The 14,172-nt window shown below is 39.3% G+C and overlaps 1 protein-coding gene across 1 annotated transcript in view; it reads right to left on the minus strand.

The window, feature by feature from the left end:
• Positions 1 to 8,028: 8,028 nt before the first annotated feature.
• Positions 8,029 to 14,172, minus strand: part of LOC107308739 (sodium channel protein type 5 subunit alpha-like) — a 31,668-nt gene continuing 25,524 nt past the window's right edge. The window contains exons 24-27 of the mRNA XM_085539052.1: positions 12,294 to 12,431; positions 11,610 to 11,714; positions 10,914 to 11,184; positions 8,029 to 9,224 (exon numbers count right to left, since the gene is read on the minus strand). Coding sequence (XP_085395178.1) covers positions 8,029 to 9,224; positions 10,914 to 11,184; positions 11,610 to 11,714; positions 12,294 to 12,431 — 1,710 coding nt within the window. The remainder of the gene's footprint in view (positions 9,225 to 10,913; positions 11,185 to 11,609; positions 11,715 to 12,293; positions 12,432 to 14,172) is intronic.

Genomic DNA, 14,172 nt, shown 5'->3' on the forward strand with positions numbered 1-14,172 from the left:
TCATATTTTGCTTTTTCTAATGGATTTTTACTTGTTCCTTTTATTTATTTATTTTTCCTTTAGTCTTATTCATAACAAAGGAGAAGAAAGAAGAAAATGAACACTAAAATGAGAGATTCTGAATTGGTTTAGATGATGGGGTTTGAAGTAAAGGAGGAGTTAGAAGACGAGTATTTATCAGAGGAATTTATCCACTTCTGATTTGAGTGGAAGCTTACCTTACGTGTTTTAATTACTGCAGCCACCATTGTATTGTTTTTCTGTAATACATCAGTAACTCATTCATGTGAGTCACTCCCCAAGATCCTCTCACCACTCTGCAGTCTTATTTCCTGCCTTGAGTTTAGTATCATTAGTAGCACAACGACACATCATCAGTAGGGTAAAACTAACCTGTATCACAACAGTCTAAACCCAGCTTCCCTATTACTTATATTTAATATATATTTAGTACACAGACAAAATCAGCTGTGAAACCCAGCCTGTACAATGGGCAAACACCACCACTTGTTACCAAACAATAGGAATAACTTCTTCTGGAAAAAAAACCAAACAAACAACAAAACAGGATGAGATCTCCAAGTCCACATGTTCTGAATACCTGGCTCCAACAATATACCCAGCAAGAACTTTTCTGAGAAATATGGCACCAATAACTACATCAAGCTCTGTTATCTCCTTGGAAAGAAAGGCTATGACAGAGTCAGGGCTCTAATTCATACAAGAAACTCTGGAACTGAAATGAGTGTTGGGATTCACTTGACAAACTGACCAAAGCAGATTTGACCCTGCTGCAGGGTCCAAGCCTTTCCCTTAAAACTTAGACTGTCCTGTAAACCCATCAAGGTTGCTGCTTTACAGCTTTGAGATTTGCACAGTCCTTCTCACCTTGCATCAGTTATTGTGGGACTTCTCTGCTCTCATCTAGGTTTCTAAAAGGTAGGTAAATCCACCACTGAATAAGGCATATACTCTCCAAAAAGTCACCAGAGAGACACTCCTGATTTTCCCATCCCCGTCTGGATATAATTAATCAGCCTCTGGAGCTGTCCTTCTCCCCTGCATTTAGTCTAAAGCTGGAGTAGCACCATCATTAACAATAAATTCACTGCACATCCAGCTGGGTTCTTCCCATCTGGGCTGTGTGGGAAGAAGTAAGATGTGAAGACACCCATTCTTATCTTGAAAGAACAGCGGATATCACATCCTCCTGAGGAATCAGCACTGCCTGGAGGCACAGCTCCAGAAACAGATCATGAGAGAAGGGGAACACTGTCCAGAAAAGCACAGCATAATTGGTTTATTCATCTGAAGAGTTGTTGTTTGGATCAGATATCAGGGCTGATGTCAGCTAATGGGCTGCTAAGGTTTGTGCAAATAACTAAAAAATGGATTTTGATGAAAGTTTGCAGAATTTAAGTATTAGGAGATACGACAGTGTTTGCTAAAAGGCCTGGTAATGCATCTAAGACTGACTCAGAACACAGTTTAATCTAAATGGGAAAGAGAAATTCAGGATTGTTTCTAATGTATAAATCTAACATGAGCTTGTCTCACAGCTTACCAAAAACAAGCAAGCACAAAAGCAAAGCCTCTGCAACCTAAGTTAAATTCACAAAAGTTCTAACAGAAAAGGCTCTCAGCTGATATAAACTGGCTCAACACCATCAACCAAGCAATATCAAATTTCCCAAAGCAATTAAAAATGAATTAACAGCTGAACTGTTGGGTGCATTGGGCATCATTTTTTTATCCCTTACTATGACACAGCCTCAATAGAAAAGAGAGCTTGATAATAAATTGGGAAGTATTTGTCAGATGAACCTGAAATATCTCCAGCTGCCTTTTCCCTGAATAAAAGAAACTTCCAAATACAAGAGGGAAGACATATCTATATATATACACACACATATGTGTATATACATAATGCTGAGAACAAAGTATTCACATTAAGATGTTTGGGTAAATGAGGTGAAATTAACTACAACTGTGCTCAGGAAGGATATTTACAGTGTCTCTCCCATCCTACTGGGGGTCCCCCAAGGCAGCCTACTTGTCTGGGTTTGCCTTACATCAAGCACCCTGCTTGATTTATGACACATAAAAAAGCCAGACATGTCATACAGTACAGTCAGAGCTGGTAGAAAGGTCAGAGTGATGGAAATAGGCATATTCTCACCCCAACATTAGGTTTTCATAGTTTCTTATTACCTGTGTGAGTATCTTTATCTCAGGAATGAGCCACACACTTCAAGAGAGCAAAGAGCTGTCATTTTCATGCACAACTGACAAACACTGTTGCATGAAGAGTTTCAGCATCCTCTGCTATTAATTAAACATCTCAATCCTGCGATCCATGCCAACAAATAGCATGCAATGCATGCTGCATTACCCACTTAGACACTAAAAATTGACACTGGCTTATAGCATATATACAGAGTGACAGTTCCCCATGCAACATGCGCTTTGTTCATGCCATGGCAATAGCATATCTGAGGTTGAATAAGCAAACATTGTTGAGATCGGTCAACAGCTTGATATCAACTATCACTGCAGTACATGTTTTCATATTGTTTCTTGAATCCAAACAATTAGTGCTGTCACTTCTCTACTGTGCTGATTGAGAGATATCTGTGGCGCAGATATGATTCCTGTGTTGCATCCTGTAATGCTGTCACCACAACAGACACTTGGTTCTCACTTGGGCATAAAGCTGTGTTCACAACGCAAAGAGAACCTTGAAAACAAAACTTGAACCTCATCTAGGTAAAAGATCTGCCAAAAACATGAGTCTGATATGCAAACAGCAACGAGCATGCTCAGGAGAGACAAACCAGACCATACTGTTAGAGCCTCTCACAGTCAGCAGTGGTTTTAGGGATTGAGCACTGACAAACCAGGGTAGCAACAGATTTATCTGATGCTTTTCCCCATTTGAGGGGGGAAGAACAAAAAGGGTTTTGTCAGATCTTTCAAGATCACCAAGCAGAATGTTCTAAGATATCACTAAACAAGTGCTTCTTATAACAGTAAAGACATTTCCTTTCAAGATTAAGTGGTGATTTAGAGGCAGAAGACATGAAACTAAGTGTTCCCCAGCTTACTAGTCTTACAAAGAGCAACAGTGACCCTGATTGAATTTTCTCCTTTCATTTATGTGAATACATACAACATTTGATCCTCCTCAGCCCTGTTAAGTTTAATCAGGTGTTTCTTCATCTGCTCATACCCCAAAACAGTACCCAACCTCCCCAAACCTTACCTTAACAAATCTGGGAGACTCCTCTTCCAGGCCATCCTCTCTGTCTTACACAAACTTCTTCTCCTTCCTGTCTTTCCATCTTCTTTTTAGTTTTTCCTTCCTTTTTCCCCTGATCTTTTACAACTTACATCTGTGTTGATGGCCACTTGGGTTAACCCTTTCCCTGCCACATCCTATAAAGCTCCTTACAGGCAGTCACTACTCTTCAGCTCCCAGAGGGAAAATAAAAACAAACAAAAAACTGGCTGTATCCTCACAGGATTCTAATGAGCATTACAGGCAGTAGTTATGAAGCCAGAGGGTCTGATATGGCAACATCATTCATATGTTGTGTGTTGGAGAACTGAGGAAGACTACAAAAAGAGCCAAAAGATTATTTGATTACTAGGGAAAATGACTGTGTGGAGTACTTTAAGAGGTCATTCCTCTCATATTAGAGTGCTGATAGTGAAAAGGTTTTGTCATCGTATGGAACAGCAAGTACTAGAGAACCCTTTAATGTAATGTTAAACCTGCACTTGTGGCCCAGGCCCCTCTCAGTTAGGTTGTAGTTATACCATCCAAAAGCAGGCCTTCCAGATCTCAATCGATAGGATATGGTGAACACATCTTGAATTATTAGATTCTGATATTCTGGAGCAGTTTGTTCCCCCACTTGAAAAGGGTGTGGATGACATATTTTCTAGATGCATTTTGCAGCTTTCTTGCATGCCAGAAGCTGGGCCTGTAGACATGCAATCATGGAGAGAGTCCACAGCATGCAAAACTGCAGCAGGGAATCTGCAACCACTGCATGCACTTGGTAGTGTGTTTGATACAGACTGCACTCAAAATAAGCATTGCTCAGTGCTCCAGTTTAACCCTCGCTGACATTTATTCCCCTCTCAAAAACAGCCACAGTTCTCTCCACTATTTTCATTTTGCAGGATTAAGCAAACTAGGCTTCCAGGCTTCTTTCTAAACCTTTCTAATCCCTTATCATAGAAACCCTTTAATTCTTGTTTGCTTTGTAAGAATCTTTCCTGAACACAATTTACCAATGCATACATGGGTGCAGATGAGATCTCAACGGTGCTTTCCCATTGCATTAATATTTTCTAGACTGCACTGTTCAGGTTACGGATAAAATATTGCTAAATGCAATTGAACTGTGATCATTCACAAGGCGGACAGAAGCAGTTTTCCCCTTGCAAATACCAGAACTTCTGCACCCACTGGCAACTTAGCGAGTCTCTGATTGCTTGGAATGTTTTCTGCCTCCTTTTCAAATACAAGCATTACATTCCAATTAGATTTTGTTTATTTTATTCATCCTGTTGTGTCTTTCCTGTTCTGTCACATTCCCACAAAACCCTCACTGAGAGATATGCAGATCCACATGCCAGCTCTCAGCAGCATTTCTGAGCAGGGATTACTTTGGCCCCCAGTTTGATTGCTTTAATTCTCTCCTCTGTTCATCCACAGATGTACTCACATTTCCATTCAAGCATATCCTGTTAGACAAGGAAAAAATAATGCTGTGTTGAATATCATCTTCATCAAATGTAAGGGAGAATGTTTACCTAGTTTAACTATTATATCTGCCTATGGTGGAAGGATGGATGGATGGATGGATGAATGGATGGATGGATGGACAGACAGACAGATAATCTTGAACTCTAATACTTCCCTAGTGCCTCACTCTAAGACATTCCTGTGTCTTTATTTTTTTAATCACCTCCTCTATACAGCCCTCTGGTTGTTGCTAACTCTCTTTTTAAGAGCGTTATTTGTGTATTTATGTATAAACCTCTCTACTTGACATCAAACTCTCAACTTCTTTTGCACTTTGAGTATGTCATTTTGATCTCAAACCACTAGGAGGAAGCATTCAACAAGTTTCACTGCTCTGGTGCAGATCCCAACTTAACTGCTGATTTTATGATTGCTCTGAGTTGGAGCCCGGAGGTCTGCTGGGTCACCCTTCTCTTTAAAGTGTGGAAGCACATAATCTCTCACAGAAATGTACAGCTATTCACCTTTCAGTCAAGCTGGCTCCACTGCTTCTGATGCAGCATGTTTTCATAGCCCCATCCTCAGAACAGAAGATATTTCTAATATCCAAGGTAATTTACTTCCTGGCTATTCCATGTGTCTTTTGAATACCTTTCTCCCTTGTATGTGTTTTCCCACTGTTTTATGTACTGAGGGTTACAGTGCATCTTCTCCGCTGTTATTTCTAAGCTGAACAATCCGAACTTGGATCTCTTTTCATAACAAAGAATGCTTTTTGTTCTGGTATTGCTTCTCTGCACTTAATCCAGTTTTAATGTACAGTTGTTGAATTGCAAAGGCTTTTGGCAAATGGGAGGAAGGTCCTCTGTTTGCTTTAAAGTACAATGCAGTTCCACTGATTTCCCTAAGATGTAGCTGAGAATCACTGAACTGAGTGATCAATACAATCCCATTATGGTAATAGTCTCAGTGGTAAAGTCACTACAGATCCTGACTTTAAAAATAAAAAAAAAAAAAAAAAAAAGGGTTTTATTCTTCTTTTTTTGTCAGTTCCACACAGTCTTTTCCTATCTTGTTTGTATCTCCTCTAACTCCTCTTCTCCACAGAGAAGCTGTGGGTGTCCCATCCCTGAATGGTGCACAGTGCCAGGTTGGATGGGCCCCAGGGCAGCATGGCATGGTGGGGGGCAACCAGCCCATGGCAGAAGGTTGGAACTGGATATGTGTCTTCCAACCTAGAGCTATTCTATGATTCTAGGAATGGGGTGCAAGTATTCAAGGTTTTTCATTATTATTTCAGTATTGGCATCAGTAGGATCCAAATTTAAGAGAGTTCAGAGGAGAACCAGAAGAGAATACCAAGAAGACTGCCTTCCTGAAAATGATATCGCTCTTACTCCAAAAGGCTTCTGCACAAGGCAATATTTACCTTACACGTCATTGTCAATCCTCACTCTGATAAGCCACTGGGGGCACCAAATTATATTTTGCATGGCAACAAACTGTAGCAAAATATTGGTGGGAAGGTTCAACCTCTACTGCCATACCACTGATATCTGACTCTAATGTCGTGGGCCAATATCATAAAATGGGAGGCATTACTTTCAGAGCAACCCTGGTATTAACCCAATCAAACACCCCCCTTCCTGGCAAAGATAAATTGTTTTCCCTGTGTCCAGAGAGGAAGGAGCTCTTGTCAGCCTGGTCTAGCTGAAAGGAGGGGAAACTTAGGGAATAAAACAAAATAAATTAAAAGGTATTATAAATATTATTTATTAGCAATCAGTGTTCAGACAGCCTTAACTATAAACAATGTCATTGTTAAGATATACTTTACCATCTATAATTAAAGGAAATTTCTGTCCAAAGAGCTCACAATCTGAAGAAGTGAAAGAGATGGGGTAAAAGGGAGAGAACACAAGACAGACCATCTAACTGCCATGTAGGGAAGGGGTGCTGAAGAGTATAACCAGCTTGCTACAGGTCACACATGGAGTGTATGGCAGGTCCCAGCCAACTGCAAAGCCCAGTTTTCTTTCTGTCTGGAGGAAAGCTCATCTGAGCCTTGACAAGTCTTGCAAACTCAGCTGTACAGCTACAACCCAGTAAATGGGAGAAACACAAAGCATATTCTACTGACTTGCACGTAGCATGCTTGAAATTTAAATGAGAAATAAAACATCAAGAGTAATTTATGACTACCTCTGGTACATGACAAAGGATAACACTACAGCCGTTTGGCAGCAAAATGCATGAGCTTAAAGTATCTACAAAGTATGTGTGTCAAGGATGAAAGACTACGTATTGTTTGGACATGTGTTGCTCTACAAAAACCAAGCTTGTAAGGACACAATGAGGATAAAAACCTTTGCAATGAAAATGCAGTGAAGAGCATGATAGACGATCTGCATGCATTCAATAAGAAGCAGCATCTGCAACTACATCCACAGCACAATGTTAACCTCAGAATCAAGTGCCTCAACTCAGATTTCCTAATTGTCCACATTAGTTGTATTGTGGTTTCTTCTAACATGTGCAGGGGCAAAAAACCTGTTCCTTCCATTGAGGAAGCAATGGCAAGAGGGGGAATTGCTGCCAAGAGGATATATCTACCACCTAACCCCATGGCCTTGGATGATGCCCACCACCTTGACCAATAGAGCTTACATGGTCCCACAAGGCACTCCCTGTTTGAGTTCCTGTACAAGGGTTCAATACAACTTGTGAATATTAAGAGTTGTATTTATTACTTTGTTAAGCTGCAGTAACACAGTAGCGTACATGCCGTGACTTATTCTGAAGTCTGATCATATTGGAAGAAGTCTTCTACACTACAGATCATGCAGGGGCTAAGTTTCAGTTTCCAAATATTAAAAAATAAAAAAATTAGCAGCCATTTATTTAGAAGATTTTCAATGAGAATATCAACTGGGGAGTGGACTAAGGAGAAATTCTGTGTGATGTTAGGTGTGACATTATTTGTCACTGCTGTGAACACACTGCCATGGGAGCTGCCTTTGAAGTAAGAGGATATCACTGATAGGACAGGCTCAAAATCCTCCACAGCTTTTTCTGCCTGTATTAATATTGAACAAAGGTGAACACAGAGTCCAATGCTAAAGCTTGGCCACTGGCACAGTTAAGTGATCAGGCTTAAACATGGCTAAATGATCAATTCTGACAGTTCCATTTCAATGGGGAAGGCGGCCTCAGCCGATGTGTATTTACAGTATCATCTGTGAACATTTCTTTACAACATTGTTACCCATAAACTATTTAATGTCCAGAGATTTTTGGTCACCTGTAAATTCATTCTCAACCATCAGATTGCCACTAGTGGCTCTTGTGACACTGTCATATGACAGGGGAAAGGATGCTGAGGATGAAGTTTGAGATTCATCAAGATTCCTGCAATAGTTTTCACCCATCATAGAAGCTATGAGTCCTTCTCTTTCTGGAGCAGCATCTCCAAGAGTGTCGGCACTGTAAGTTCTGTGATGATACAGGTAAGAAGCATGCTTTATGGAGCGCTGAAGCAAATGACTCCTGTAGGCACGCTGGATGACTGTGGCAGAAGCTTCCTCTTGTCTGTGTCTGAGTGTAGTGGAGATGGGCTCATAGGATTTTTTGGATGGATTGACAGACATGAACTTCTCCTCCATCTGTACTTTCAGTGTATCCATTTCCCCAGAATCCCCTAACACTCGTTTGGTAAAAGCAAACAAGATATCCAAGCAATGGATCCTATCTCCACTGACCATAGGCAGGTCCATTGCTATGAGTTCAATTTTGTTTGGTTTAGGTACACGTAAAGGTTCAGCCAGAGCATCTGCAAAGTCTGAAAGTGCAGAGAAAGTTATGAACTGAGTTGCTTCAGGGTCAAACTTCTCCCAGATTTCATAAAAGATGTCAAAGTCATCTTCCCCTAAAGGTTCTGTGCTTTCCTCAGTAGCAGCATTGAAGTTCTCCAAAATAACAGCTATGTACATGTTTACTACGATGAGAAATGATATAATGATATAACTCACAAAATAAACAATTCCTACTGCAGGTTTACCACACTCACCTACTCTACCAGTTACGTTTGGATCACAATATGGTGGCCCCGTGTTTAAAATAGGACTGAGAAGGCCATCCCAGCCAGCTGACGTTGTGATTTCAAAGAGACAGAGCATGCTGTTAGCAAAGGTTTGGAAGTTGAACATGTCATCAATGCCATCTTCCATCTTCACGTAGGCAAAGTTAGCCATGCCAAAAATGGCATAAATGAACATGACCAGAAAAAGCAAGAGCCCAATGTTGAACAGAGCAGGTAGGGACATCATTAAGGCAAAAAGAAGAGTTCGAATTCCTTTGGCAGCCCTGATGAGTCTCAGTATTCGTCCAATTCGAGCCAAGCGAATGACCCTGAAGAGCGTAGGTGGTAAGAAATGTTCAAATGCTTTACCAATGCCAGAAAGCAGTAAGGCTACAAAAGAAACAGTAATAAATCGTTAGAATATCATATTTCTTAGCTGGTTATAGGGTGAAATTACAAGATTGATACAGTTGGAGAATATATTACATGGGAGATAATAGCTTAACATTACAAGCATTAATGGAAGTCCAAATCAGCCATTATGAACTACATCTTTCATCCACGGGAAGACAGGATTTGTTCCACCAAGAATGTCAAGCACCTTTCATTGCACAGCTTTAAAAATCGGCATCTGTCAACACTTGTTGACTGATGGTTTTCTCTGAAATCACCTGCATGAATTCTTCAGCAAGTGCTGGTTATGTTCTTACCTTCTGACTTTTATGTCAGCTGCTGACACTGGGGTGAGGTAGGTGTCAGTCTCTGTTCTCTGGTGGTAAGTGGTAGAACAGGAGGAAAGAGACTCAAATTACACCAGGGGAGGTTTAGATTAGATGTCAGGGTGAATTTCTTTATGCAAGGAGTGGTTAGGCACTGAGCAGGCTGTGATGTGATGGGGATATGATGGAGTAGCCATCGCCAGAGATATTTAAGAGGTGTGTGGATATAGTGCTTGGGACATAGTTTAGTGGTGGGCTTTACAGTGCATTGTGGTGGTTGGACTTTATAATCTTACGGCTCAGTGATTCTGTGTTTTACGCAGCTAAACTCAGAAAACAAAGTATAATAACAATGTCATAGTCATCACTTAGATAACATAAACAGGATGCGTGCAATCAAAACCACTAAGGAACATCAGTGCAGTGCCTTGAAGTTCATTCAGCACACACATCTAATAGATGTTATCTTTAGTTTGTGTGAAAACTGACATACAGATCTAGTGGAAAGCAGAGGTCTGGCTTTTCTAAATTTAGATGTTTTGGATATATTTTTCCAGATTTTTGCTCCAGGAACTTAATTCCTTAAGGAAGAGCTAAATTATTATTGTGAGCCAAAACATTACTCACAATAAAGAAAATAGAATTTTTTCTTCCCTTAAATATCTTCTATGGTTTTGGCATTCCTGGCCCTTGGAACAGTTAAATTGGCAGAAGAGTTTTATATGGCATTCTTCCACTGCAATCTCTTCATGTAATATCTAATACATTTGTGTCATTCTTTTTTATTTTGCTACACAGTGCACACCTTTAATTTCAGCCACTTATGTCAAAGTTTCCAAAACCAGAATTCTAACATCTATAACCTGACTCCAATCTTCATATATTCTCTACACATTTAAATTCTCTATTAAAACACAGATGACAAAAAGCATCATTTTTTAACTGATCAAAGACATTGTAGTAGACACTATATCTAAAAAAATGGAAATCATAGTGTATTTTAGTTGATTATGTTGGCATGCTGGATCATTAATTCTGTTTTTCACTGAGAGAAATAACAATTTTGACAACTACCATGAAATATTTCATGTAAAACACCTTTAATTATTTTTTGAAATATTCTTATTAGAAAAATAGTCAAAATTTAAGAAGGTATAATTTCCCATTGCTTTAATAAAGGAAGGTGGGTTTTTTAGACCATGAATTTCTTTTTTGCTCGACATTTTGCAGTATTATGGATTCCATTTCAAAATCCACTTGAGGATAAATTTAAACAGTTTTTTTTGTTTGTTTTTGTTTTTTCTTCTTCTGAAAAGAATGACTGATTTATTAAAGAATTTATCAATCCAGTTTTACTTACCAACAATTGACATGATCACAACAACTATATCAAATATGTTCCAGGCATTTGAGAAATAGTACTGCCTCAGGGCCACCAATTTCAGTATACATTCTGTAGTAAAAATAGCAACGAAGAGTATATTGATTTTGTTAAGAACATTGGTCTTCGTGTCACTTTGTTCATAGGTTTCCACCATCATGGTGATCATATTAAGGCAGATGAGAATCATGATGGTGATATCAAAGGCTTGATTTGTTGCAATGTCAAAAAGGAATCCTTGGTATCTGTTCTAGAGGAAAACAAACACATCTGGCATCAGTTAGGAAAGTAGGGAATACTCATCCTTTTTTTTTTGTTTTGTTTTGTTTTGTTTTGTTTTGTTTTGTTTTGTTTTGTTTTGTTACTATGCCATTTAACTATTGTAAAGATGGAGAAATTTAAGGAACCCTGAATGTTTGATGTCCCTCCCATCCTGAAATTTAATCACTTCTAAGCTGAATACAATCCTGAAAATGCTGTTCAGAAAACTCAGTACATTTTTAACTTCTAAAATCTTCCAATATTACTTTCTGGTATAGAATTGCTTTTCAAATCTGACTAACACTACAAAGATTGTATATATATTTTATATTAAATAAATAAAATATGCATTTTTACATGAATTATATTGATTCCATAATGAATTTTCCTTTTAAGGAGTTCAGACATTCTTACCAATGGTCTTGGAATGGGTTTTTGAGGTTTCTTGGATCCCAGCTTTTTCATGGCGTTGTAATATTTTTTCTGTTCCTCTGTCATAAATATATCTTCCCCACCAAAGTATATAAAGAAACGTCAATGTTATTTGGTGATATAGCAGCACTGTTGTACTTATGGATGTCTAAACGACTGGAAACAAGCATTCCTTTCTTTTCACATCTTGCTGGTAATAGCTCTCCTCACAATTTGTAACTGGGCCCAAAAATAGCAGAGTAGCATAAACCATACATTCACATGGCAGAAGTCCTGGGGTGAAACATAAGTAGCTCAGAAACACGAAAACAAAGAAGCTACTAAAAACCTACGTAACAATAAGACTTTCCCTGGATTCCCACATCCTGTTCTGCTTGAACACACAAAATACTTGTACACTTAGGAAGCATACAAAACTGGTTTCTAAGAAAACAGACTCAGTACCAAGGCATGGAGTAATATCTATGGGGGAGAAGAGATAATGTCATTGCCTCTGAAGCATTGGGAATGAGCTGGGTGTTCCAGCTATTGTAGAGCAGAAAACAGAATGAGCCTCACCCTACATGCTACTTCTTCTGATGCTTTAGTAGACATAAATAAAATTTTTATATGTTAAAAACAGCAAGGATGTTGTTTTCAAAAAGGGAGCACGATCAATATACTTATCTTTTTCTTTTGCTGGTTGAAATTGTCTATAATAACACCAACAAAGAGATTCAAGGTAAAGAAAGATCCAAAGATGATGAAGATCACAAAGTAGAGATACATAAATAAACTGTGCTCCATTCTCGGCTGTTCATTTTTCTGCAGGAATGAAAAACAACATGAAACATGACCTATAATAACATGGGTCCAATTCAGAACAATCTTCATATTGAAGATCCTCTAACAAATTGACTCCAGGAGGAACTAAACTCTGCAGCTTTACTGCTAGTTGTGACAAAATCACTATAGTTTAAAACCACAAATACCTCATAATGTGAAATGTTCTGTGTGTGCCACACTGTTGGAAGGAACATGAAATCATGGAAGAAAATAACAATTGTTGTGCAATTCTAGGACCTCATAGAAGACAAAGGAACATTTTTGCTCATGATGACCACTATGCTTCTTGAAACTGAACACAGTTCTTATGAAATGTTTCAGTATCATTGACCTATTTAAAATGTGGCTCAAAATAATGTCACTGCAAAGAATTAATACCATAAAACTTGGTTAATTTGATTTCTTTTGTGATGCTTATTTAGTTTCTGGCTACGTTGTTGTTGAAGAGGATAATTTGATTCATACTGGTATTCAATATATTTGCACTGAGAAGCTTATAGAAGAAAAACCGCTCTTAGCTTAATGGTGAATAAGGTTTAGTTTTTGGATGGGTTTTTGTTTGTTTGTTTGTTTTTGGCATAAAAACTGATCTTTCTTTCCATTTCAGTCCTGACTTGCAATCTCACTATATATACTTGATGGAGTCCCCACTGAAGTCAGCAGAAATAGTCACTAAATTGGACTTCCTTGACGTGATTTCACAGACATTTCAGAAGGATCAGTTCTGCTTCTTCCAATAAGAATGGGAGCTGTAAAGGACTCAGTAGCTGAAAAATCAAATAAACTTTTAAAATTCTAATTCCAAGCTCATGCCAATAGAAATGTTGGCCTGAGTATATTTTCTCCTATGTAGCAAAAACAAACATACAAACAAACAAGCGTAAAGAAACAAAACCCAACCCACCCAACTTTCTTTCATGGCCATTATAAATGATAATAATAAAACCAAATTTATTTTTCACATTGAAACATTATATTTATATATAGATTTCTACAGGGTTACTTTTCTTGATCTAATAGTGGTGGGGGACTTCAACCATCCTGACATCTGTTGGGAAAACCACACGGCGAGCTGCAAGAGCTCCAGAAGGCTCTTGGAATCCATTGATGATAGCTTTCTGGTTCAGGTATTGGACAGACCGACCAGAGGTCAAGCGTTGCTGGACCTGCTGCTCACCAACGCTGAGGAGATCATCAAAGGCGTCAAGGTTGGAGGCTGCCTGGGCTCCAGCGATCATGCCCTGGTTGAGTTTGTGATCTCAAGCGATGTGGGCCTGGCAAAGAGCAGGACCAGGATGCTCAACTTTAGAAGAGCAGACTTCAAGCTACTCAATGGAATGCTGGCCAAGATCCCCTGGCGCGCTGCCCTCAAAGATAAGGACGTTGAGGAGAGCTGGCTACTGTTCAAGGATGCCCTCCTGGCAGCACAAGAGGTCTCCATTCCCCTGATTAAGAAAGTGGGCAGGAGAGGTAGAAAACCGGCATGGCTCAGCAAGGACCTGCTAAGAGAACTGAGGGTGAAGAAAGGGGTGTACAAGCTCTGGAAACAAGGCTGTGTCACCCGGGAAGAATACAGGGATGCCGTCCGAACTTGCAGATGTGGGATCAGGAAAGCCAAGGCGCAGGCAGAACTGAACTTGGCGAGGGATGTGAAAAACAACAAGAAAACCTTCTACAGGTACATTGGCCAGAAGAGACAGGCCAAAATGGGCGTGCCTAC

Source organism: Coturnix japonica, chromosome 2, assembly GCF_054131305.1.
Source record: "Coturnix japonica strain WE chromosome 2, WE-NBRP24, whole genome shotgun sequence".
Classification (NCBI taxonomy): Eukaryota; Metazoa; Chordata; class Aves; order Galliformes; family Phasianidae; genus Coturnix; species Coturnix japonica.